The sequence below is a fragment of the Podarcis cretensis genome (genome assembly GCF_951804945.1).
Source record: "Podarcis cretensis genome assembly, chromosome: 4".
In the NCBI taxonomy this organism is placed as follows: domain Eukaryota; kingdom Metazoa; phylum Chordata; class Lepidosauria; order Squamata; family Lacertidae; genus Podarcis; species Podarcis cretensis.
This window is the reverse complement of record NC_137173.1, coordinates 5,836,765-5,859,723: the sequence shown is the minus strand read 5'-3', so window position 1 is coordinate 5,859,723 and position 22,959 is coordinate 5,836,765. Positions and strand designations below refer to the sequence as shown.

Below are 22,959 nucleotides of genomic sequence, written 5' to 3'. Positions count from 1 at the left end.
AGACAATTGTCAAATAACACGAGAAACTTAATTGACATCTTAGAAAAGCTACAAGTTAATATAAATACAAAAGCTGTTTTAATATTTATTGATGCGGAGAAAGCCTTTGACAATATTTCTTGGAGCTTTATGAGGAAAAATTTGCAAGGGATGGGGGTTGGAGAAAGGTTTGGAAACGGTATAGGCGCGATTTACTCAGAACAGAAGGCGAAATTAATAGTGAATAATGCAGTTACGGAAGAAGTTAAGATAGAGAAAGGGACACGACAAGGCTGCCCAATTTCCCCTTTGCTTTTTATTTCAGTCCTGGAGGTCTTGCTGAATATGATTAGAAGGGACCAACAGATTCAGGGTATACAGGTCGGAGTTAAACACTATAAACTTAAAGCCTATGCAGATGACCTAGTACTGACGTTACAGGAGCCAATCCCTAGTTCTAAAAGAGCACTGGAAATAATACAAGAATTTGGTCGGGTGGCAGGTTTTAAATTGAATAAATCAAAAACTATGGTTTTAGAAAAAAATTTGACAGCAGTAGAGAAGGAAAGGTTTCAGGAAGAAACAGGTTTAATATTGGTGAAAAAAGTGAAATATCTAGGGGTGAACTTGACCTCGAAGAATGTAAATTTATTTAAAGATAATTATGAGAAGTGTTGGTCAGAAGTGAAAAAAGATCTTGAAATTTGGACAAATTTGAAACTTTCCTTACTGGGTAGAATTGCTGTTATCAAAATGAATGTATTGCCAAGAATGTTGTTTTTGTTTCAGAAGCTACAAATCATTGACAAAATGGACTGTTTTGAGAAGTGGCAAAAAGAAATCTCTAGATTTGTCTGGCAGGGCAAAAAGCCCAGAATAAAATACAAAATTCTTACTGACGCAAAGGAAAGAGGGGGGTTTGCCCTGCCGGACTTTAAGTTATATTATGAAGCAGCAGCTTTTTGCTGGTTGAAGGATTGGCTACTTCTTGAAAACACGGATATTTTGGATTTGGAAGGATATGATAACGTTTTTGGGTGGCATGCATACTTGTGGTACGGTAAGGCTAAAGTGTACAAGACATTTAAAAACCATATTGTCAGGAAAGCATTGTTTAATGTCTGGATGAAATACAAAGATTTATTGGAAAATAAAACCCCTAGGTGGCTCTCACCTATGGAAGCAAAGGCCTTAAAAAAGCTTAATATGGAATCTAATTGGCCAAAATACTGGGAAATTCTGGAGCAGGAGGGAGATAAAGTGAAATTGCAAAGCTATGAGAAACTTAAGGATAAGGTGCGAGACTGGTTACATTATTTTCAAATAAGAGAGGCCTATCACTCGGACAGGAAAATTGGTTTCCAGGTGGAAAAATCAAAGCTGGAAATAGAATTGTTAGAACCCAATGCTAAGATATTGTCGAGAATGTATAACCTGCTGTTGAAGTGGAATACTGAGGATGAAACGGTAAAATCTGCTATGATAAAATGGGCACAAGACGTTGGTCATAACATTATGTTTGTTGACTGGGAACAGTTGTGGACCACCGGTATGAAATTCACGGCATGTAATGCCTTAAGAGAGAATATTATGAAAATGATATATAGGTGGTACATGACCCCAGTCAAACTTGCAAAAATCTACCATTTGCCCGATAATAAATGTTGGAAATGTAAAGATACTGAGGGGACATTCTTTCACCTTTGGTGGACGTGCCCAAGGATTAAGGCTTTCTGGGAGATGATATATAATGAACTGAAAAAGGTATTTAAGTATACTTTCCTGAAGAAACCAGAGGCCTTTCTTCTGGGCATGGTCGGCCAATTGGTGTCAAAGAAGGACAGAACTTTCTTTATGTACGCTACAGCAGCAGCAAGAATACTCATCGCAAAGTATTGGAAGACACAAGATCTACCCACTCTGGAAGAATGGCAGATGCAAGTAATAGACTATATGGAACTGGCTGAAATGACCGGCAGAATTCGAGATCAAGGAGAAGAGCAGGTGGAAGAGGATTGGAAGAAGTTTAAAGCCTATTTACAAAAACACTGTAAAATCTTTGAATGTTGAGGACATTGAAAAAGAAAAGAAGGGGTTCTAGTGACTGAGTTAATTAAGAGCACAAAGGGAGGGATTAAGAGTCAAAATGAACAAAATTGAGCTTGCTGAACTAATTATTACATAGAATACAAGATCGGGAGGCGGGTGGAAGCAAAGAAAATAAGGTTTTGAAGGTTATAATTGGAAAGTGAGTTTATTTTTATGTCAAAATTTCCTTTTTCTTTTTTCTTTTTTTCGTCTTATTTTTTGTCTATGCTGTTTTCTTTTCTTTTTTGTATAATGTTTGTGAAAATTTTTCTTTTGTAATGTTTGTGAAAATATGCTTTTTTTGTTCTTTTTGTGGAAAATGTAATAAAAATTATTTAAAAACAAAAAACAAAAACAAAATGGCCAAAATACTGGGAAATTTTGGAGCAAGAGGGAGACAAATGGAAACTGCAGAGCTTTGAAAAATTAAAAGATAAAGTGCGAGACTGGCTTCATTATCATCAGATAATGGAGGCTTATAAACTAGACAAGAAAATTGGATTCCAGGTGGAAAAATCGAAATTAGAAACAGAATTGTTAGAACCCAAAACCAAGATTTTGTCAAAGATGTATAACTTGCTGCTGAAATGGAACACGCAGGATGAAACGGTAAAATCTGTCATGATTAAATGGGCACAGGATGTTGGACATAATATTATGTTTGCTGACTGGGAACAGTTATGGACCACCGGTTTGAAATTTACGGCATGTAATGCCTTAAGAGAGAATATAATGAAAATGATGTATAGGTGGTACATGACCCCAGTCAAGCTTGCAAAAATTTATCATTTGCCCGATAATAAATGTTGGAAATGTAAAGAAACGGAAGGTACATTCTTTCACCTTTGGTGGACGTGCCCAAGGATTAAGGCTTTCTGGGAAATGATCTATAATGAAATGAAAAAGGTATTTAAATATACCTTCTTGAAGAAACCAGAGGCCTTTCTCCTGGGCATGGTTGGCCAGTTGGTGCCAAAGAAGGATAGAACCTTTTTTATGTATGCAACAACAGCAGCAAGAATATTGATTGCAAAATATTGGAAGACACAAGACCTACCCACTCTGGAAGAATGGCAGATGAAGATGATTGACTATATGGGACTGGCAGAAATGACCGGCACAATCCGAGACCAGGGAAAAGAGTCGGCGGAAGAGGATTGGAAGAAATTTAAAGATTATTTGCAGAAATATTGTAAAATTAATGAATGTTAGAATGATGTTGGACAGAAATTAAGTGGTTACTAGCTGTAATGCAAAGGTTGAGCAGTAAGTTAAAATAAGTTATAAGTTACAATAAGGATTTGTTGAGTTAAGAATTTGAACTGGAATACAAAAGGGAGAGGTGAGAGGAGGTCTGGGAAACAAGGTAGTGGAAATAAGTAATGGAAATTATATTTGTTTTGTTTTTTAATTGTGTGTTTTTGTATTTTTTTGTTATTTTTTGTGCATTTTTGTTTTTTGTTGGTTTTTTGTATTAAATTGGAAATTCTAATAAATATCTTTAAAAAAAATAAAATTTGCCAGCAATTTATCATCTTGATTCTACTCTTATATCTAATTTTCTGGTCTCCAATCCCCTTTAACCAAATCTTAGAAATTTGACTATAATTTAATAATTATTCAAAAAATTTTAAATTATTTTAAATTGTTACATAGCTTATCTTCATTACTCCATCTAGTTTAGTGTTGCCAAATTATTTATGATCCAGCATCCTTCTTAACATTCAACCAAATTACAATGTTTTTGCAAATAAATCTTGAATTTCTTCCAGTCTTCTTCCATCCTCTCCTCTCCCAGGTCTCGGATTCTGCCAGTCATTTCTGCCAGTTCCATGTAGCCTATCAGTTGCGTCTGCCATTCTTCCAGTGTGGGTAGATCTTGGGTTTTCCAGTATTTAGCGATAAGTATCCTTGCTGCCGTTGTTGCATACAGGAAAAAAGTTCGGTCCTTCTTTGCCACCCTCTGACTGATAATGCCCAAAAGGAAGGCCTCTGGTTTCTTAAGGAAGGTATACCTAAATACCTTTTTCAGCTCATTATATATCATTTCCCAAAAGGCCTTCACTTTAGGACAGGTCCACCAGAGGTGAAAGAATGTTCCTTCATTCTCTTTACATTTCCAACATTTATTATCAGACAAATGGTATATTTTTGCGAGTTTGACTGGGGTCATGTACCATCTAGATATCATTTTCATAACATTTTCTTTCAAAGCATTACATGCAGTGAAATTCAACCCAGAGGTCCACAACCTTTCCCAGTCCTCAAACATGATATTATGTCCAATATCCTGTGCCCATTTAATCATGACCGATTTGACCGTTTCATCTTGTGTATTCCATTTTAACAGCAAGTTATACATTCTTGAAAGTACCTTAGTCCTAGGTTCTAACAGTTCTGTTTCCAATTTCGATTTCTCCACCTGGAATCCTAACTTTTTGTCATTTTTAAACATTTCTTTAATCTGAGTGTAATGTAACCAGTCTCTCACTTTATCCTTCATTTTCTCAAAACTCTGCAATTTCCAGTTGTCTCCATCTTTTTCTAGTATTTCCCAATATTTTGGCCATTTGGCCTCCATATTGAGTCTTTTTCGGGCCTTAGCTTCCAAAGGTGAGAGCCACCTTGGAGTTTTGTTTTCCAATAAGTCTTTATATTTTATCCAGACATTAAACACTGCCTTTCTGACAATATGGTTCTTAAAGGCCTTATTGATCTTAACCTTGTCATACCATAAGTATGCATGCCAACCAAAAGCATTGTTAAAACCTTCCAGATCCAATACGTCAGTGTCTTCGAGAAGTAGCCAGTCTTTTAGCCAGCAGAAAGCTGCTGACTCATAGTACAACCTTAGGTCTGGCAGGGCAAAGCCCCCTCTTTCTTTCGCATCAGTTAATATCTTAAACTTAATTCTGGGCTTTTTGCCCTGCCAGACAAACTTGGAAATATCTCTCTGCCACTTCCGGAAGCACTCCGCCTTGTCCACAATCTGTAATGTTTGAAATAAAAACAGCATTTTTGGCAATACATTCATCTTGATAGCAGCAATTCGGCCTAACAAAGAAAGTTTCAGTTTTGTCCAACTGTCTAAGTCTCTCTTAATTTCTGACCAACATTTATCATAATTGTCCTTAAATAGACTCAGATTTTTTGCTGTTATGTTTACCCCTAGGTACTTTACTTTTTTAACCACATTTAGTTCTGTCTCTCTCTGAAACCGTTCTGACTCTGTATCTGTCAAATTTTTTCCCAGTACCTTTGTTTTCTGTTTGTTTAATTTAAATCCCGCCACCCGACCAAAGTCTTGAATCAATTGTAATACTCTTTTCGTACTAGATTCTGGCTCCTGCAAGGTCAAAACTAGGTCATCTGCAAAAGCTTTAAGTTTATATTGTTTCACTCCGACCTGAATTCCTTCCACCAACCGGTCCCCTCTAATCATATTCAAGAGCACCTCCAGAATCGAGATAAATAACAGTGGGGAGATAGGACAGCCTTGTCGTGTTCCTTTTTCAATTTTGAACTCTTCGGTAATCACATTGTTAACTATCAGTTTAGCCTTTTGTTCTGAATAAATTGCATCAATCCCATTTTCAAAACCCCGTCCCACTCCCATCCCTTCTAAATTTCCCTTCATAAATTTCCAAGAGACATTGTCAAAGGCCTTCTCCGCATCTATAAAAATTAGCACTGCTTTTGTGTTGATGTTTGTTTGCAAGAGTTCCAAAATATCAATAATGTTCCTTGTATTAGCAAACAAATGTCTACCTGGGAGAAAGCCTGCCTGGTCCTTGTGAATTACTTCATTCAAAACTTTTTTCAGTCTACTTGCCAAAATGTCTGCAAATATTTTGTAATCCACATTTAAGAGAGAGATGGGACGGTAGTTCTTAAGTTGTGTCTTTTCAGCTTCCGATTTTGGTATCAATGTGATGAAAGCTTCTTTCCACGATTCCGGCGCCTTCTTCCCCTCCATAATTTCATTGCTAACCTCCATCAATGGTTGTATCAAGTAGTCTTTCAATGTCTTATAGTACTTGGAGGTCAGCCCATCTGGCCCTGGAGATTTGCCCAGTTTCATGTTCTGAATGGCTTGTTCAATCTCTTGGCGTGTTATTTTACAATTCAGGATTGATCTGTTTTCTTGTGACAATTTTGGCAATCCATTCTTTTTCAAAAATTGTTTAATCTCAGCCTCATCTTGCGGCCCTTGAGTATATAATTTTTTGAAGTAACTCTGGAAACACTTTCTAATGTCCACAGGGTTCTGAATATTTCTTCCTTCAATCTCCAAATTTGTTTTTGTCTCTTCTTCAACTGCCAAGCTAGCAGTTTCCCACATTTATTCGCCGATTCAAAAGTTTTTTGTTTCATTAATTTAACTTTCCACTCTATTTCCTGATTTATCAATTTAGAATATTGTGCTTGATAGAGTTTAATTTCTCTCAGGATCGGCTGTGATTTCGGATTTGATCTTAATTTCTTCTCTAATTCTTTAATTTTCTCCAAGATCTTGTCTTTTTTCTCATTTTGCATCCTTTTCTTTACGGCATTCTGTTGTATCAAAAACCCCCTCATCACAGCCTTACTTGCGTCCCAGATGATTCTTTTTTCCACCGTAGTGTTCAGATTTATCTCAAAGTAGTCCTTCAAAACTTTTTGGGCCTTCTTAATGATCTCCTGATCTCTAAACATGTTGTCATTCATCTTCCATCTAAAGGAGCCAGTTGGTAATAGTGTCATATCCATCTTTACTGCATTATGGTCGGAGCAGGTCTTTGGGCAGATTTCCACCTTTCTGGTCTTAGGTGCCAGACCTCTAGATATCCATAGTTGGTCGATTCTTGTCCATGTCAGTTGGGCTTCAGAAAAGAATGTTCCCTCTCTTCCCAAGGGGTTCTTTGTCCTCCAGATGTCAATCAAATCCATATTGTCTGTCATTTCAAAAAAAGTCTTTGGTAATCTGCCATCTTTTGTAACATTTTGGCTTTGTGACTTATCCATGTTGGTTGATACGACCCCATTCATATCTCCCATCATAACGATGTTGTTATAGTCCAGATAATCCAGCATGCTCTCGTGCAACTTCTTGTAAAATTCCGATTTCCCCTCATTTGGTGCATAGATCCCTAATATCAAAAGCTTCTCTCCTTGATGTTGTATCTCAATTGCCAAAATTCTTCCATGCTCGTCTTTGAATAAGAATTTAGGTGATAGGCTCTCTTTTGCATATATCACCACGCCTCTCTTCTTTACTCGATCCGAAGATATAAATTCTTGGCCAAGTCTTTTATTTATTAACACTTTTTTATGGAGCCTAGTCACATGCGTTTCTTGCAGGCAGATAATGTCCAATTGTTCTTTTTTTAATATGTGGAATATCTTCCTCCTTTTTTCCGGGGAGTTACAACCATTTATGTTCCAACTCAGAAGTTGCAGAGACATCCTGAATAAATCTGTTATTTTTCTAGGGGTGGTATTTTTTCCGCTGGGTCCTTAGGTTCCAAGTGTGCGGGTACAGCCGGTGCTCCAGGCCCAAAAGGTGATTCCGCTCCTTTTTGAAGGTCCTCTCCGTGTGCAATCAAAAATTTGTCTCTGTCTTCCAATGTTCTAATTTTAACCTTCTTCCCTCTGAATGTAAAGGATAATTGTCAGAGCTGCCTCCAGGTCCCAGCTCACAGAGGACCAACGCTAGGCTGTAGTTATGTACAAAAGTCTTTATTGAGATTCAGTCTCCATTTTAAAGCCGCAGCGTGCAGCTCTACGTCCCGACCTTAGACCGGCGAAGTCCTGTCTGAGTCTCCTCCCCCTCCACACCAGTTTAAGACTCTCGCTTTGCTCCACCTCTTCCTAAGTTCCTTTCTCCTCTGGGCCCTCCTGCCCGCTAGGGTCTCATCCTTCCTGGACTCCTCTGACGCTGACCCTGACGATTCTTGCCCCTCCTTCCGGCGGGCTTTAGGACCTGGTTCCCTATCCGGGCTACCTTCTGTGCCGCTCGCCTGTACCTTTGAACTTGGCGCGCGCGCCCAGCCTGCAACTTTCCTCTTAACCGTTAACTCGCTCTCTGATGGAGGCGTGGTCAACCCTGACTCCTCTTCTCTCGCTGGTGGTGCATATGTGGGCTCTGACACCTGGGACTCCTCCCCCCCACTACGCTCTGGTGGGGAAGCTGTTCCTGATTTCCAACTGCTGCTCTGGGAGTCCCCGCTGGCCCCTTGCTTCTGGGGTGTCCTCCTTGGGTCGCCCCTTGCCCTGCCCATCGGCGCCCCCTTCTGTGAATCTTCCGATTCGCTGGAGAGGCTCATGGAATCTATCGGGCTGCTGTCATATTCTCCTACGCTGCCCTCGGATTGCTCCCCCTCGCTTTCCATCTCCTCTCCTCCCTGCGCTCCCGCTGAGTCCCTGACAATAATCCTTGAGGGAATTCCCACCTAAAAATAATTGAATTGCTCCTCAGCAGTCTGACCAGTTCAAGATAGGCGGATCTAAGGTCCAGCAGCTGTTTCGGGATATCTTTATAAATTTCAATTCTTTTGTCCAAGATGTCCAGTGCTTTTTCGTAGTGTAGGCCCAATATCTTGTCCCTTTCCTCCTTTGATCTCAAAGTTATCAAACAATCTCTGGGCTTCTCTTTCTTTGCAAATCTTCCAAGTCTAAAAGCTGACACAATTTTAAAGTCCTTTTCCTCTATATTCCAAAACTTGGAAAGTTCTTTAGTCAGGAACTCAGCTAGGTTACCTTCTTCAACTTCTGGTATCGACCTTATCCTTAAGTTACTCTCCCGGTTCCGCAGTTCTATCATAGAAAGATAGGTCTGATGTTCACCAACTTGTTTGCAGAGTGGTCTTACCTCTTGTTCTAAATTTTTAAGTTTTTGGCTAGTATCCTCAGCCAGTTTACGATTTTCTGCTGTAGCCTCCGTCAGCTGCCCAATTGCTTGTACGTTCTGTGAAACCTGCCCCGTTATTCTATTTAAGCATTCTGTATTTTGATCAATCTTGGCTGTTTGTTCATCCGCTTTCTTATCCAAAGATTCCACTCTCTTGTCCAAAGATTCCAATTTTTCATATTTTTTTTCTAAAATGGAAGCAGTTGCTCCTGAGGCCATATCTTCCAATTGTGGCTGCTCAGTTTCTCCCTCCCCTGCCAGTGGCAGAGTAGACACAGTTTGTTCTTCCGAAGGCAAAGTAGGTACAGATGATCTACGTGTCTGCAAGGCTGAGGTTAAAGTTGTTAAAGTTGTTTGTCTAGTTCTTGGGCCCTTTTTTCTTGCACCACTCATTCCAAAGTTATCTAGGAGTCAAGGTCACGCTGGGTTGTTCCCATGAGAAAGCAACAACCCAGAGATAAACAGTCAAACAGGAGGTAGGGAAAAAGAAAGTAGGATGATGTCACTGCTGTAAATCCCAAATCCTCTAGGGGGAGCTTAAAATGTCTTTAGGGAAGAATCCAATTCTGATAAAATTATTAAAGTCTAATTTAATGTCCAAGGACCTCCAGCAACAGATATTAAGCAGAGTTAGTGTTGACAGCAATACATTGTTTCTGACAGTGCAGACTGGTATTTCAAATAATGTTTCAAAGTAACAGGTCCAAAAGCCCTCAGATTGTTACAAGTCCTGGTACACAGTAGCCAAGTCTGCAAAACTGACAGCTCTGTTTCTCAGGCAGCTCCAGCACCTGGGTTTCTCATTCAAATCGTAGTTCCAATAGAAGAAAGTTAGCACAGTCCAGATAAAGGAAGGAAATCATATAATTAAAGTCCTTACTTTGTTTAAAAGCAGTTTCAATGGGTGCTCAGATCGAATTAGGTTGAAAGTTTCTTCTACGCCCCCACTCCTCCAGCTCCTTGCTTTAAAGTTCAGTAAGAGCGGAAGACGGACTTCCTGTTTTTCGTCTCTCCGCTTTCAGCCAAATTCAGTGTTTTAGTCTCAAATTATAAAGGTCCTTCTTTACTCACGGGTTGCTGCTTTTTCCGAATCAGAAGTTTCCAGGAAAAGAGGTCAGCGCTCTCCGGCAGCAGCTGCGCGGCTTCACTCCACGGATTTGCGAACGACTCACAGCGCCGCGATACCCCCTCCACGTTCCGGAGCCCCTTACGGGGTTCCTTCTGCGTTTTGGGGGCCGCTTCTGGCGCCCGCCAAGTCTCAAGACCACAGGCTCTTGCTGCCTGTGGGTTTTCGATGTGGGTCTCCGCTTCGCCGTAGCGGACAACCCAGTTTCCGCGGAGCTTCCCCCTCACAGAAGGAAGAGGACCGCCATTACCGATCACCCCCCAGTTTTTGGTGTGTTTTTTTCAAACACAACCTTTTATTCTTCTGCAGCTTGCCATACAATTTCTCTTTCAATTTGCCCTCTTAAAAAATAATTTAAAAAAAACGCAGAAAGGTCATGAGGAAAACAAAATACAAGAAGATACAAACATGGACAGGTCCCATTTTTGTGGGCAAAATGGAAAAGATGCTTTGAAGCAGGCTTTCCCACACTTGGGTCTCCAGCTGTTTTTGGACTACAGTTCCCATCATCCCTTCCCACTGATCCTGCTAGCTAGGGATGATGGGAGTTGTAGTCCAAAGACAGCTGGAGACCCAAGTTTGCTTTAAAGGTAAAGTTGGCTGGCCCTGTGACACCCTCTGCTGGACAAAAGCACTGCCCCAGAATGTGAACCACCCCCAGTACTGCTAACTGGAATTAATAGAGCGCAAAACTGAAGTTTGATCGGCACTTCAACCTCTAGTCAGCTTCTAGGTGCTTTCTGCACCACCTAGAGTACCCACAGAATTGTGGCTTCTACTGACAACACACATAGGAGAACAAATGAAAGACAAACACAAGGGGCAGGAAAAAACCTGGAAAGGGCCATACCAAATGGACATCCGTTGTGAAGAGGTCACTTTCCCCACTGCTGAACAATGCCACAGGTAGAGGAGATGGAATGCTAGAAGTGTCTCTGGGGCAAGGGGAGCTGCTGGGAAATTGAACTACGGGCTCAAAATATTACTTTTTTAAAAAGTTACTGCCATTATAGGCATTGCCATTCTAATGGCATGCATGCTGTGAAACACAAGAGCAGTCAAGTACAACATTCCTAGAGTGAACATGTTTACACATGGGGAGGGATGTTTGTCCAGCCAGCAGGTAAACTTCTTGTTTCCTTCTGGGCTGAGACAGACTTCCTCTGCATGTAACTAGAGGTGGGTGTGGCCTCACCTGTGCAGGTAATGACAAAAGCACAGGGCAGGGCAGCCATCTCTCTCTCTCTTTCACCACATGCATCGAAGACACAACATCTACTAAGCCAGAGATGCCCTCTTGGCTTCCAGCCAAGAGAGGAAAAAGGGACTGTCTTCTTAAGAGATAGACTCCAAGTGTATGTTACTTCATTAAGCTAAGTCTGCCTTCTGGGATCTGATTGTGAACAGAATGTGAGTAAACTCTTTTTATATTTTTGTAAAAGACTGTGTCGTCTCTTCTATTTTATGAGGGAATAAGGGGAAAATACCAGAACAGTTATTATAGAGGCTTTAGCGAGCCTGAGCAAAGGCAGACGCTGCAAATTTAAAATAAAAGGGAATGTTACTCTGCTGATATTGTGGAAGTTGTTAACACAAGTTGGATAAGGATATACTCTTGACAACATATCCTTTCCTGCATCCCTGAACATTCCCACACATGCATCATATGATGGATTGTGCAAGGCAGGACTTACCTGGCCCCCCACCAATATTTTATCCAAGTCAGCACCACTGGGTCATGTGGTTTCCAAATTAAAGACATAAATCTCCTTCCTTTGCACAAGTTCCAGCTTGTCAATATCCTCAGTTATGCTTTTAAAAATTTATATGCCCTTCATCTGAAGTTTTTACAATATAAACATACAGGATGAAAGCATGGCTTTCTCAAAACAAGACAAGCTAGAGAAATCTCTCCTTTTCTCCTTTTCTTTTCTTGGATGGAATTACAAACTTCGTTGATCAGTGGACCGTTGTGGAAATAGTGCACCTCGATTTCAGTAAGGCTTTTGACAGAGTCCTCTGTGATATTTATGTGAGGAAGCTGGTAAAGTGTGAGTGAATGAGGTAACTGTTAGGTGGATTTGACTGACCGAACCCAAAGAGGACTCCTTCATGGTTCCTCCTCACCCTGGGAAAAGTGACCAGAGGGGTGCTGCAGGGTTCTGTCCTGGGCCCGTTGTTGTTCAGCGTCTTGATAAATGACATGGATGAAGGAACTGAGGGGATGCTCCTCACATTTGCAGACAACACCAAAGGGATCATAATGGCGTCCTCTCTCTTCTTCAGCAACAGACAGGGAGACAAAGAACAGTGCAAAAGCACAGCAGAGTGGAAGAGATAAGACTTAACTTCTGTTCTTACACTTCCCAAGCCTAGGAAAGTAAACAGGGGCATGTGACATACTAGCAACAGGGTGCTCCCCCACACGCAGGAGAGAGGAGGAGGACGCCGAGCAATGCATGAAAGCCCCTATATAGACATTTTTAATTGCCCACCCTGGAGTCCAAGACCACCCCCAGAAACATCATACATACATCATAGAAGAGGTGTAGCCCAAGGACCCCCCCCCCCAGATACATCATACCCACATCACAGAAAAGACTGTCAGCCCCCTCCCTGTCATAGACTTTGGAAAGAGATAGCTGTGGCCACTCTGGTGGCTTTTGTTGGTGTTGCTGCAGGTAATAAATAGTCTTGTGGTCACGAGGAATTGGGCAGAGGGTTTTCCATCCTTGGGTCTGCGTTGACATCTGTAGAAAGGATATCCTGTAAATGGGAGGGTGGGGCAGGACTGTTGGGACTTAAAGAGACAGTTATAAAGGGAAGAGATAAAAGCCAAAAAGGAGAGAATCTCCTTCAGTTTTCTTGGGAAGCTGCAAACAATAAAAATCTTGGCGAGTTAAGCATTTTATTCATTTCAATATTATTATCCCATTTCCATATAATTACTACTGTTATTATATGCTAAAATTACAAAAAAGGAAAACTATAAAAGGAAATCAAAAGGAAAAAAGAAAGATTACCAATTAAACAATTTTTTCCAGATAAAAAATAAATGGACTTGACAGAACAACAGCGGATTTTTATTTTTATTTTTAAATTAAATAGGGCCGCGCGGGTGGGGCCGGGGCGATGGGGAATCTGTTCGGGCGCAAGCGGCAGAGAACAGAACAACAGCGGATTTTTTTAAAATATATATATATATTAAATAATACAAAGATATTATCAAAACCACACAGATTGTTACTGGACTGGAACCTTAAGGACTAGGAGGTGAAGGAGGTGATGGTGAAATGGACACACAATTGTGGATATCCAATGAAGATGAAAAATGAGGGAAATTATGGGAAAAGACTTAAAATTCACCACATGCTATTTGATTTTTAGATGGTACCTGACCCCATCCAAATCAGTCAAAATAAATAAATATCAGCAATAAGTGTTGGAGATGCATACAAAATGAGGGAACCTTATTCCACATGTGGTGGATATGTCCCCAAAGGGAAAATAAAATAAAAGAAATGCTATTTATTTTAAAGAAAACCAAAGCTTTCCTATTTAACATTCTAATGATTTTTCATTTGGTCTGCTTATCATTAGAGTGTTAAATAGGAAAGCTTTGGTTCTTTACACGGCAATAGCGGCTAGGATGTTAATAGCAAAATACTGGAATATGAGTTAATATCAACAAAAGATGAGTGGCAATTAAAGTTGTGCTGGTACCTTGAACTGGCCACAATGGCAGAACTTCCAAGAGACTGAGATCTACTCCCAGTAATAAAAATCCTGCCAGTGATCTACCCATTATCTCTGCCCTGAGTTCTTGAGCTTTTCTCAGGGAGCAGAGTTGTGGATCGACCACTAGATCATTTAACAAATTAAAATTATAAAAACAATTGTGCTATAAAAGTACATGCCATATATGAAGTATACAGATAATGGAACTTATAGTGGTTTCTGCAGTGAACAACAACTCTTACAATGTATATAGACAGGCACAGCATTGATTTTAGCTACAGGTGACAGCAATCTGCAGCTGTAAGGTTTTCTTCTTAAAGTGAGCCTTTTAAAACAATAAATGTAAAACAAACTTTATCCATACACAGCTTTGTTAATTTGTTAAAATATGTTGAATTATGACATTATATTCATTTACATTACTTAGAATATGTACAACGGATGAAGCCCATGATATTGTGATAATGTCGCAGGACCCCCCCCCCCCCAAGCATTCAGTTTGTACAAACTTCACACACTCACACACTACATACGCTATGCTTCTGTTATAAATTCATAGAAAATCAACCATACATCAGATTTACACTGTTCTACTTTTATTTTATTCCATGAAGGAAGGTCTACAAAATGGGGAAGGTTTGAAAGAGGGCAGCCATAATCCCTTGAGCATACCAGCACATACACAGGAGCCCTGCCCAGTTGCTATGCCAACCCTGATGGTCCTAGACAGAAGACCATCAAGATCACAAAGAACTTGCATATGGGAGTGGATTCAGCATGGTCTGGAACAAAGGACAATAATCAGCTCTTCCCTCTGGGGGCAGGAAACTGCAAACTCCCCTCTGTCCCACTGAGAGGAAGACTCTTTGGAGCCTCTCTCAAATAACAAACATTTGCACACTTCATTCTCATTTTTGTCCTGTTTAAGATTGACAAGGCCCAACATGGCTTCCTTAGATTTAAAATTTAAAAACTATGTGCACTTAAGAACATAGTCTGTGGATGCTGAAGCCAATGTAAACACAAACCCTTTAAATCTAAATCTTGGATTACATCTCTTATTCATTTCAGAGAGCCAGTGTGGTGTAGTGGTTAAGAGCGGTAGTCTCGTAATCTGATGAACCGGGTTCGCGTCTCCGCTCCTCCACATGCAGCTGCTGGGTGACCTTGGGCCAGTCACACTTCTCTGAAGTCTCTCAGCCCCACTCACCTCACAGAGTGTTTGTTGTGGGGGAGGAAGGGAAAGGAGATTGTTAGCCGCTTTGAGACTCCTGAAGGGGAGTAAAAGGCGGCTTCCAACAAAATATTAAAATACAATAGTCCATCAAATATTAAAAGCTTCCCTAAACATAATAACAACAACCATCCATTTTCAGTCCATTGAATTAGCAATTGAGCATTTCTGGAAAGGGAAGTGGCATACATAAGAAAGTATTACTCATTTATGATGAGAATTGTTGTGACGTGGGGTTTGTGATTTCAGCTCTCTTGACATAATATGCTGGAGACAGTTCTCTAGTAACACTTCTTTATTAAAGCAACAAGACAGAGGATCCAAATACAGCAGCTTAAATGACCCAATAGTAGCTGTACCATCTGGAACCAAAAGACAGTTACTTTACCCTAATGCAAATACAGACAATAATAATACAGATATAAAATCCTTTGACTCAATACACAACACCCCTCCCCCCCTAGTGAGCACAGCAGACGTAATCTCTCAGGTACTGTGGGGTCCTACAACTTCTACTAGATCTCCTGACAACTGGTTTTGCCGGTTCTGGATTGGGTGTCACCTGTGGTAGGGGGGCTGCTATAGGGGTTTCGTCAGGAACAGATGGAGTCCCAGACATCTCAGGGTCCCCTACCTGTACCTCGTCATCCTGAGGACTAGCAGACCCTGGTTCATTTGCTGAAGCCCCTGGTGATTGCACCTCTGGGCCATTTTCACTCTGGTCTTGCAGTTCTGCGTCGTTAGCCAGGGATGAATTATCAGACTCCTCCCTGCTGAGCGCCCGGCGCCTCAGCTGATCTATATGTCTCTTCCAAACTTGTCCATTTTCCAAGGTCACATAATAGGACACAGGTCCACTAGTCCGGGTGACCACACCAGCCACCCACCGCGAACCTCGTGAATAGTTCCTCACCCAGACCAGATCTTCAGGGGCGAAATACCTTGTTGTGTCAGTCTCAGCCTGGGGGTTTGCTCTTGAATTACGGTTTGGCATTTTATCCGGGTGGACATAATCCAACACCGTTACCAATCTTCTACCCAAGAGCAGCTCAGCTGGCGACTTGCCCGTCGCAGTGCACGGCGTCACATGCTGCAAAAATAACATTCGTGCGATGCGAGCTGACCAGTTACCCTCCATTAAGCGCGCAATGGATTCTTTGGCTGTTCTTACCATGCGCTCCGCCTGCCCATTGGAGGATGGGTGAAAGGGCGCGGATGTGACCCCTCTTATGAAGTTATCAGCCAAGAATGCCCTGAATTCTTGGGATACAAAAGCTGCCCCATTATCTGATACAATGGTCTCAGGTAACCCGTGGGTTGCAAACAGCTGCCTCAACACCTTGATTACGGCAGCTGATGCCATGCTAGGGACCATCGTCACTTCTAACCATTTGGAATATGCATCGACGATAACCAAAAAAACCTTCCCCTGGAATGGCCCAGAAAAATCTAAGTGCAGCCGGCTCCAGGGAGATCTGGACTGCTCCCACCAGTGAACTGGTGCTCTGGCCACTTCTGGCCGCACCTCTTGGCATGCCTTGCATGTTCGTACCCATTGTTCTATGTTCTGGTCCATTCCAGGCCACCACACATAACATCGGGCTAGCGACTTCATCCTGACCATTCCCGGGTGTCCCATGTGAAGCGTCTCAAGAACCCTGTTTCTCAGTGGTGCTGGGATGATCACCCTATCTCCCCACAGGAGACAACCCTTATGCATGGATAACTCGTGCTGCCTTGTCGCATAAGGCCTGAATTTGTCTTCATGCGGACCACCTGGCCACCCCCTCCCCACCCAAGTGAGCACACGGGAGAGAACAGCATCTTTCCTCGTTTTCTCAGCAATATCAGTAGCCGTTACAGGAGCCCCCGGAAGTGTTTCCAGCATCATTATGTGCTCCGCTGGAGCAGGATCCTCATTGCTCCCGCCAGGAAGGGGCAATCGACTCAGCGCATCAGCGTGGCACAACCGTTTCCCCGGCACATGGGTCAAGGTGTACTGGAACCCATTCAGGAATATAGACCAACGCAGCATTCTGGGGGAGAGACTTTGTGGCGTTTGTTTGTTCGGGTTGAACAACCCCAACAGTGGTTTGTGGTCCGTTTCAATGGAGAAATGACGACCGTACACATAATCATGGAACTTTTTGATTCCTGCCACAATTGCAAGCGCCTCTTTGTCAATTTGAGCATAGTTGCGCTCCATGGGCGACAACGTACGGGAATAGAAAGAGATGGGCTTTTCCGACCCATCCGGTTCCCTATGACTCAGCACCGCCCCCAGGCCGTATTGAGAGGCATCACATGCCAGGACCAGCGGCTTCGATTCATCATAATGAGCAAGGACGCTCTTGCTACTCAGCATTCCTCGCAAAGAGTCAAAAGCCTTCTGCTGCTCCTGCCCCCATCGCCACACATTCTTTTTCTGCAACAGTCTATGTAATGGTTCAGCTACCGAAGCTTTCTGGGGTAAGAACGAATGATAAAAGTTAATAAGTCCCAGGAATGACTGCAACTCCGTCTTGTTCTGTGGTCGTGGTGCCTCGATGATGGCCTTAACCTTAGCATCTGTGGGGTGGATGCCTGATGCATCAATTTTAAACCCCAAGAATTCCACAGTTGGCACCCCAAAACTGCATTTTTCCTTTTTTAGTTGCAACCCCACCTCCTTGAACTTGAGCAACACTGCACGGACACGCACAACCAGTTCCTGTGGGTCTTTTCCAGCAATCAAAACGTCATCAAAAAATGGCAAGACCCCCAGCAGACCTCTTAACAGGCGTTCCATGAGCCCTTGAAAAATCGCTGGGGCCACACAAACTCCAAATTGTAATCTGTTAACTCTGAACGCCCCTTTATGTGTGACAATAGTCTGTGCTTCCGCTGATTGTGGGGTTACTGGCAGCTGTTGGTAAGCTTGCGCCAGGTCAAGTTTGGCGAACACCTTGCCCCCAGCCAGTTTAGCCAACAGATGTGATACGACTGGAATGGGGTATGAGTTTCCCCTGAGTGCCTTATTGATAGTACATTTGTAATCAGCACAGATCCTGACTTCCCCATTTGCTTTAAGGGGCATGACGATTGGAGTCTCCCACTTAGCGGAGTCCACGGGTGAGAGAACTCCCTGCTTGACCAATTTATCCAGCTCTGCTTCGATCTTGGGTTGCAGTGCAAATGGCACTCGCCTTGGTTTGAGTCGGATTGGGGCCACCCCAGGGTCCAATTCGAAGTCAACTGGGGGCCCTTTATAACAACCCAGTTTTCCATTAAAGAGACCAGCAAATTCTTTGCATAATGCCTCGCTCATCTCAGGGCAGGTTTGGATTGAATTAAGCCCTGATATACTCAGTCCCAGGGCGGGAAACCAGTCAGTGCCCAGGAGACTGGGGCGACTGCCCTTCGCAATCACCAGTTTGAGTACCGCCTGTTTGTCCCGGAACTGTACTCTCACGGCACACATTCCCATGACATGGATGCGGCCCGCTGAGTATGACTGCAAAGTTGCCGGGAAGGGCTCCAGAGGGGGCAACTTACCCCTGGGGAAGAATGTCCTCGCGGTCTGGTCCGACACGATAGTGAATCCAGATCCGGAGTCCACCTCCATGTCGCACAGCTGACCCTCAATCTTCACCTTGACGTGTGCCTTGCCTTGCGCTGGAAACTGCACAACCCTCCCGTTGATCTCCGTTACGTAGTGGCAGTCCTTTAGAACATGGTTCACTGTGGCCGATCTGCGATGCTAAAGTCTAGGTGCTCCTGTCGCTCCCAACGCCGCCGATCTACAGACCCTGGCGATGTGACCTGTCTTTCCGCACGTCCGGCACATAGCATCCCGGAAACGACAACTCTTCCGCTCATGGTTTCCGCCACAACCAGGGCACCTGCCTCGGTGATCTTTGTGCACTGTGCAGGCCTGACGCACTGACTCGACCCCACGGACTGGGCTCTGGCTCGGAGTAGCCTCTAGCTCGTCCATGGCATGTGCAACTTCTATCTGTGGCTTAGGGGCCCTGCGACTGGCATCAAGCTCCTCTCTTTCATAATTCTCCGTGGCGGTGGCCTCCTTCAAGGCTGAAGCAAGGGTAACCTCTTCTTTAGCCACGATGCGTCTTCTGGCTTTCTTGCTGCTCAGACCACCGACAAACCGATCCAGGAGAGTCTCTTCCAGATCTTGGAAGTCGCAGTGCTGAGCGAGCTTCCGCAGTTCAGCTAGAAATACAGATACAGACTCCCCAGCACGCTGCTGCCTCTTATGAAACTCCATCCGCCGGGCCATCTTGGTCTCAGTAGGCGCTAAATGGCTTGTTAGGCAGGCAAGAATATCTTTGAGAGATGTCTCACTTAGCTTCGCTGGGGCAAGCAATGCCTTGGCCAGCTTGAAGGTCTCAGGCCCACAGTAGCTCAGGAATGTGGCCCTTCTTTTGCTGGCATCGGTGATCCCTTGAGCCACTGTGAAGAACTTGAAGCGTTCGACGTAGTCTTCCCACGTGTGGGGCTCTGATGGCTGGAAGGGCTCCAATACCCTTGGACTCCCCATTGTCCTGTGGGCAGGGTCGTCTTCTCAGCTGGCCAGTGAGTCTTGTTCTTAGCTACAATCCGGACTCTGAGGCAGGGCTGCGTTTAACCGCTCCTCAGCATTCCGGATCCCATCCTCGTCGCCAGTTGTTGTGACGTGGGGTTTGTGATTTCAGCTCTCTTGACATAATATGCTGGAGACAGTTCTCTAGTAACACTTCTTTATTAAAGCAACAGGACAGAGGATCCAAATACAGCAGCTTAAATGACGCAATAGTAGCTGTACCCTCTGGAACCAAAAGACAGTTACTTTACCCTAATGCAAATACAGACAATAATAATACGGATATAAAATCCTTTGACTCAATACACAACAAGAATAGGATTTATTTATTTTGAAATTCGCTTGGTTCCTCCTTGGTAGCCAGTGTGATTGTTTCAGCAGGGCTAGAACTCAGGACCCGCTGCCTTGAGGGACATCTAAGAGCAGTTGGGCAGGGGAAAGGTCTCCCTTGGGAGGTGGTGGACTCTCCTTCCTTGGAGGTCTCTAAGCAGAGATCGGACGGCCATCTGCCATGGATGCTTGAGCTGAGATTCCTGCATAGCTGGGGGTTGTAATAATAATTATAATAATAATTTATTATTTATACCCCGCCCATCTGGCTGGGTTTCTCCAGCCACTCTGGGCGGCTTCCAGTAAAACACTAAAATACAATAACCTATTAAACATTGAAAGCTTCCCTCAACAGGGCTGCCTGTTTAGGGAACTAGATCCGGCCCCCTCTTGCTTCGGGTTGGACTAGATGACCCTGGGATCCCCTCCTCTCTCTCCACTCCTGAATTCCAGGAGGAGCTTCCTTGCCTCCTGCAAAGCCCTTTTCCCTGCAAGCTCTTCCTCTGGTTTCTGGCCAAGGGAGGGAGATGCTCAGAGTCCAGCCAAGAGCCTCACCCCCAAAAGGATATCTGGGCATGGGCGTAGCCAGGGGGGCAGTTGCCCCCCTTAATCCATAAAAAATAATAAGAATCTGAGGTTCTGCCAAGCGAGAGAGGGCTGAGCTGGAGGGACTCGGCTTGGCAAGGGTTAAAGGGAAGCGAGCTGCCTTCCTAGAGAGGCCAGGAAGCAAGGGGGGGCTGGTCCTCCAGAGCCAAGGCCCCTCCCTCCCCAGTCCTTTCCTGCGAGGAAGGGGGGGGTGTTACTTTGGGGTCTCTCCTGCAAGGGCCGAATCGCAGCCCCCTCCTGGGATCTGGTGAGTCCATAGCTTGAAAATAAGGGATCAGCAGCCTTGAAAATAAGGGATCAGCAGCCTCACCTATCTACCAATCCGGGATAGCAGCAGGAAGCAGCGGAAACGGCGCTGCAATAAGGGAATTGCCGCAAAGAAAGGGAAGGTTGACAGCTATGGGCGAGTCTCCTCTCTCTCCCCCCAGAGGGTGCAGTGGGGAGACGGGAGGGGGGTCCCAGGGCTGCGGCAGGGGAGGGTGCCTGGGGGGCTTGATCTGCTCCTGGAGGGGGGGACCCCAAGTCAGAGAGGAGGAGAGGGTCCTGCCAGGGAGGGGCCAGGTCTGCCACGCTCTCCTTCCTGGATATCAGAGGATCCCTGACTCCCACGAAATCTCCCTTCTTTAAACAAAGGAGTCCCTGGGACTTTAACTCTGTGTGACATCGCTGAGCCTCATTGCACAACAGAGGAAACATGTGGAAATGGTTTTCCAAAGCTGAACGAGGAGGTGGACTAGCCCCCGCCCCCCCAAAAAAAAAACAATGGGCAGGAAGGAAGGAAAAGTAGGAAAGAGAGGTCAGGAGTGAAGAGAGGGATCCCAGACCATAGTCTGGCTGCTGCATTGCAAACCAGTTTAAGCTATCTAATAGAACAACAACAAAATCAAGGGAGATGTCTTTGGCCCCGCCCACTTGGCCCTCTGGGGGTTGGCCAGATACATTCCTGGCCCTCAGAAGAGAGAAAAAGAGATCTCACCCCACGAATCTGTCTGGACAGCCGCAGAGATTACAGAAAAGGAGACAGAAGCAGGGAGTGGAGGTGGGGTGAGGGTGGGGCTGGGGAGCAACTCCAGAGGACCCCCAGGTCAGGACCCCAAGTAGAGAAAAGCATCCATTTTTCACAAGATACAAATGACTCGCTTGTCATTCGGTTCTGACTTCATGCATTGACTAGAAGGATGGAGAAACCAGGTTGATTAATCTGACAGAAATCCCTTCCGTTGCCTCCACATTTTGCATTGCTAGAAGGCTAGAGACATATTTCTTCTCCTCTTCCTCCTCTTCCTTTTCAAAAAGATAGCTCACGGTCTGGGATGCGGTGCAGTCCAGCCCTGGTTCCCAGCAAGACTCATCCATGCTTGCTCAGGGAACCATTTCCCCCTAGTCCTACAAATTCTGTAACAGAACAATGTATTTGCTTTGTAGGATTTGCTAGAGCTTTTCATTTAGACGGGCAGAACTTGGCAGAAGACCAAAGGGTTCCTTCCGATCTCTTAAAGGCTTCCTGAGAGCACAGATGGACGAGCAAGACTCAGCTGGCCCTGGAACAGGAAGAGGCCATGCCAACCAAACTGGGAACAGTGGGGGGTTCTGGGAAAACTCTGTGCAGAAGATCCATGATGAGGAGAACACCCTCCGCTCAGAGGTGCAGAGCCAGCAGGTGAGGCAGTTCTGCTGCCAGGAGGCCAAAGGACCCCGAGAGGTTTGCAGCCGACTCTACCACTTTTGCCACCAGTGGCTGAAGCCAGAAAGGCACACGAAAGCTGAGATGCTGGACCTGGTGATCTTGGAGCAGTTCCTGGCTGTCCTTCCCCCGGAGATGAAGAGCTGGGTGAGGGACTGCGGAGCAGAGACCAGTTCCCAGGCGGTGGCCCTGGCCGAAGGTTTCCTCCTGAGTCAGGCAGAGGAGAGAAAGCAGGTGAGAGAGACATTCCTCTGGATACTCCCAAGGGGCTCCAAACAGGATGGAGAACATCCCATAATGGTCTGCTGATGGCCCATCTTTTTTCTGGGAAAGCATCCATGGAATGAGATCTCACACCCTTCAAGTCTTTGTCATTCTCTTTCTAGTATTTCTCCCCATTCTCTGTTTTGAATCCTTGTTTCTTTTTCAGGGAAAGGATCTCTTTGCAGAAATGGACCTGGATTCCTGTGAGGCAGAGAGGCCTCCGTTGGACACCAGAGAGAGGTCACTGGGTAAGGAGGAAGGAGGCTTTTCTCCATTTGGTCTCGTTCTGTAGTTTTCCAACTCATCTGAGGGTTCTTTTCATCTTGTTTTGGGGGAGACAGTTGGGAAGAAGGGTCCAGAGGAGGAGAGATGTATTTCTGCACAAACAAACATGAAATGGGCACAAACCTCCAAATGCTCTCAGCAGGAAAGGCTTTCTCAA

At 44.2% G+C, this 22,959-nt stretch overlaps 2 protein-coding genes across 2 annotated transcripts in view; both read left to right on the top strand.

The window, feature by feature from the left end:
• Positions 1–22,959, top strand: part of LOC307214701 (uncharacterized protein) — a 152,583-nt gene that overhangs the window by 55,938 nt on the left and 73,686 nt on the right. The window lies entirely within an intron of this gene.
• On the top strand, positions 20,768–22,809 carry LOC307213900 (zinc finger and SCAN domain-containing protein 31-like; the record flags this gene model as incomplete). The annotated part of the gene is made up of 3 exons (XM_079972135.1): positions 20,768–20,816; positions 21,995–22,487; positions 22,684–22,809. The coding sequence occupies exons 2-3, from the start codon at positions 22,086–22,088 to the stop codon at positions 22,807–22,809; spliced, it is 528 nt and encodes a 175-aa protein (XP_079828261.1). The 5' UTR covers positions 20,768–20,816; positions 21,995–22,085.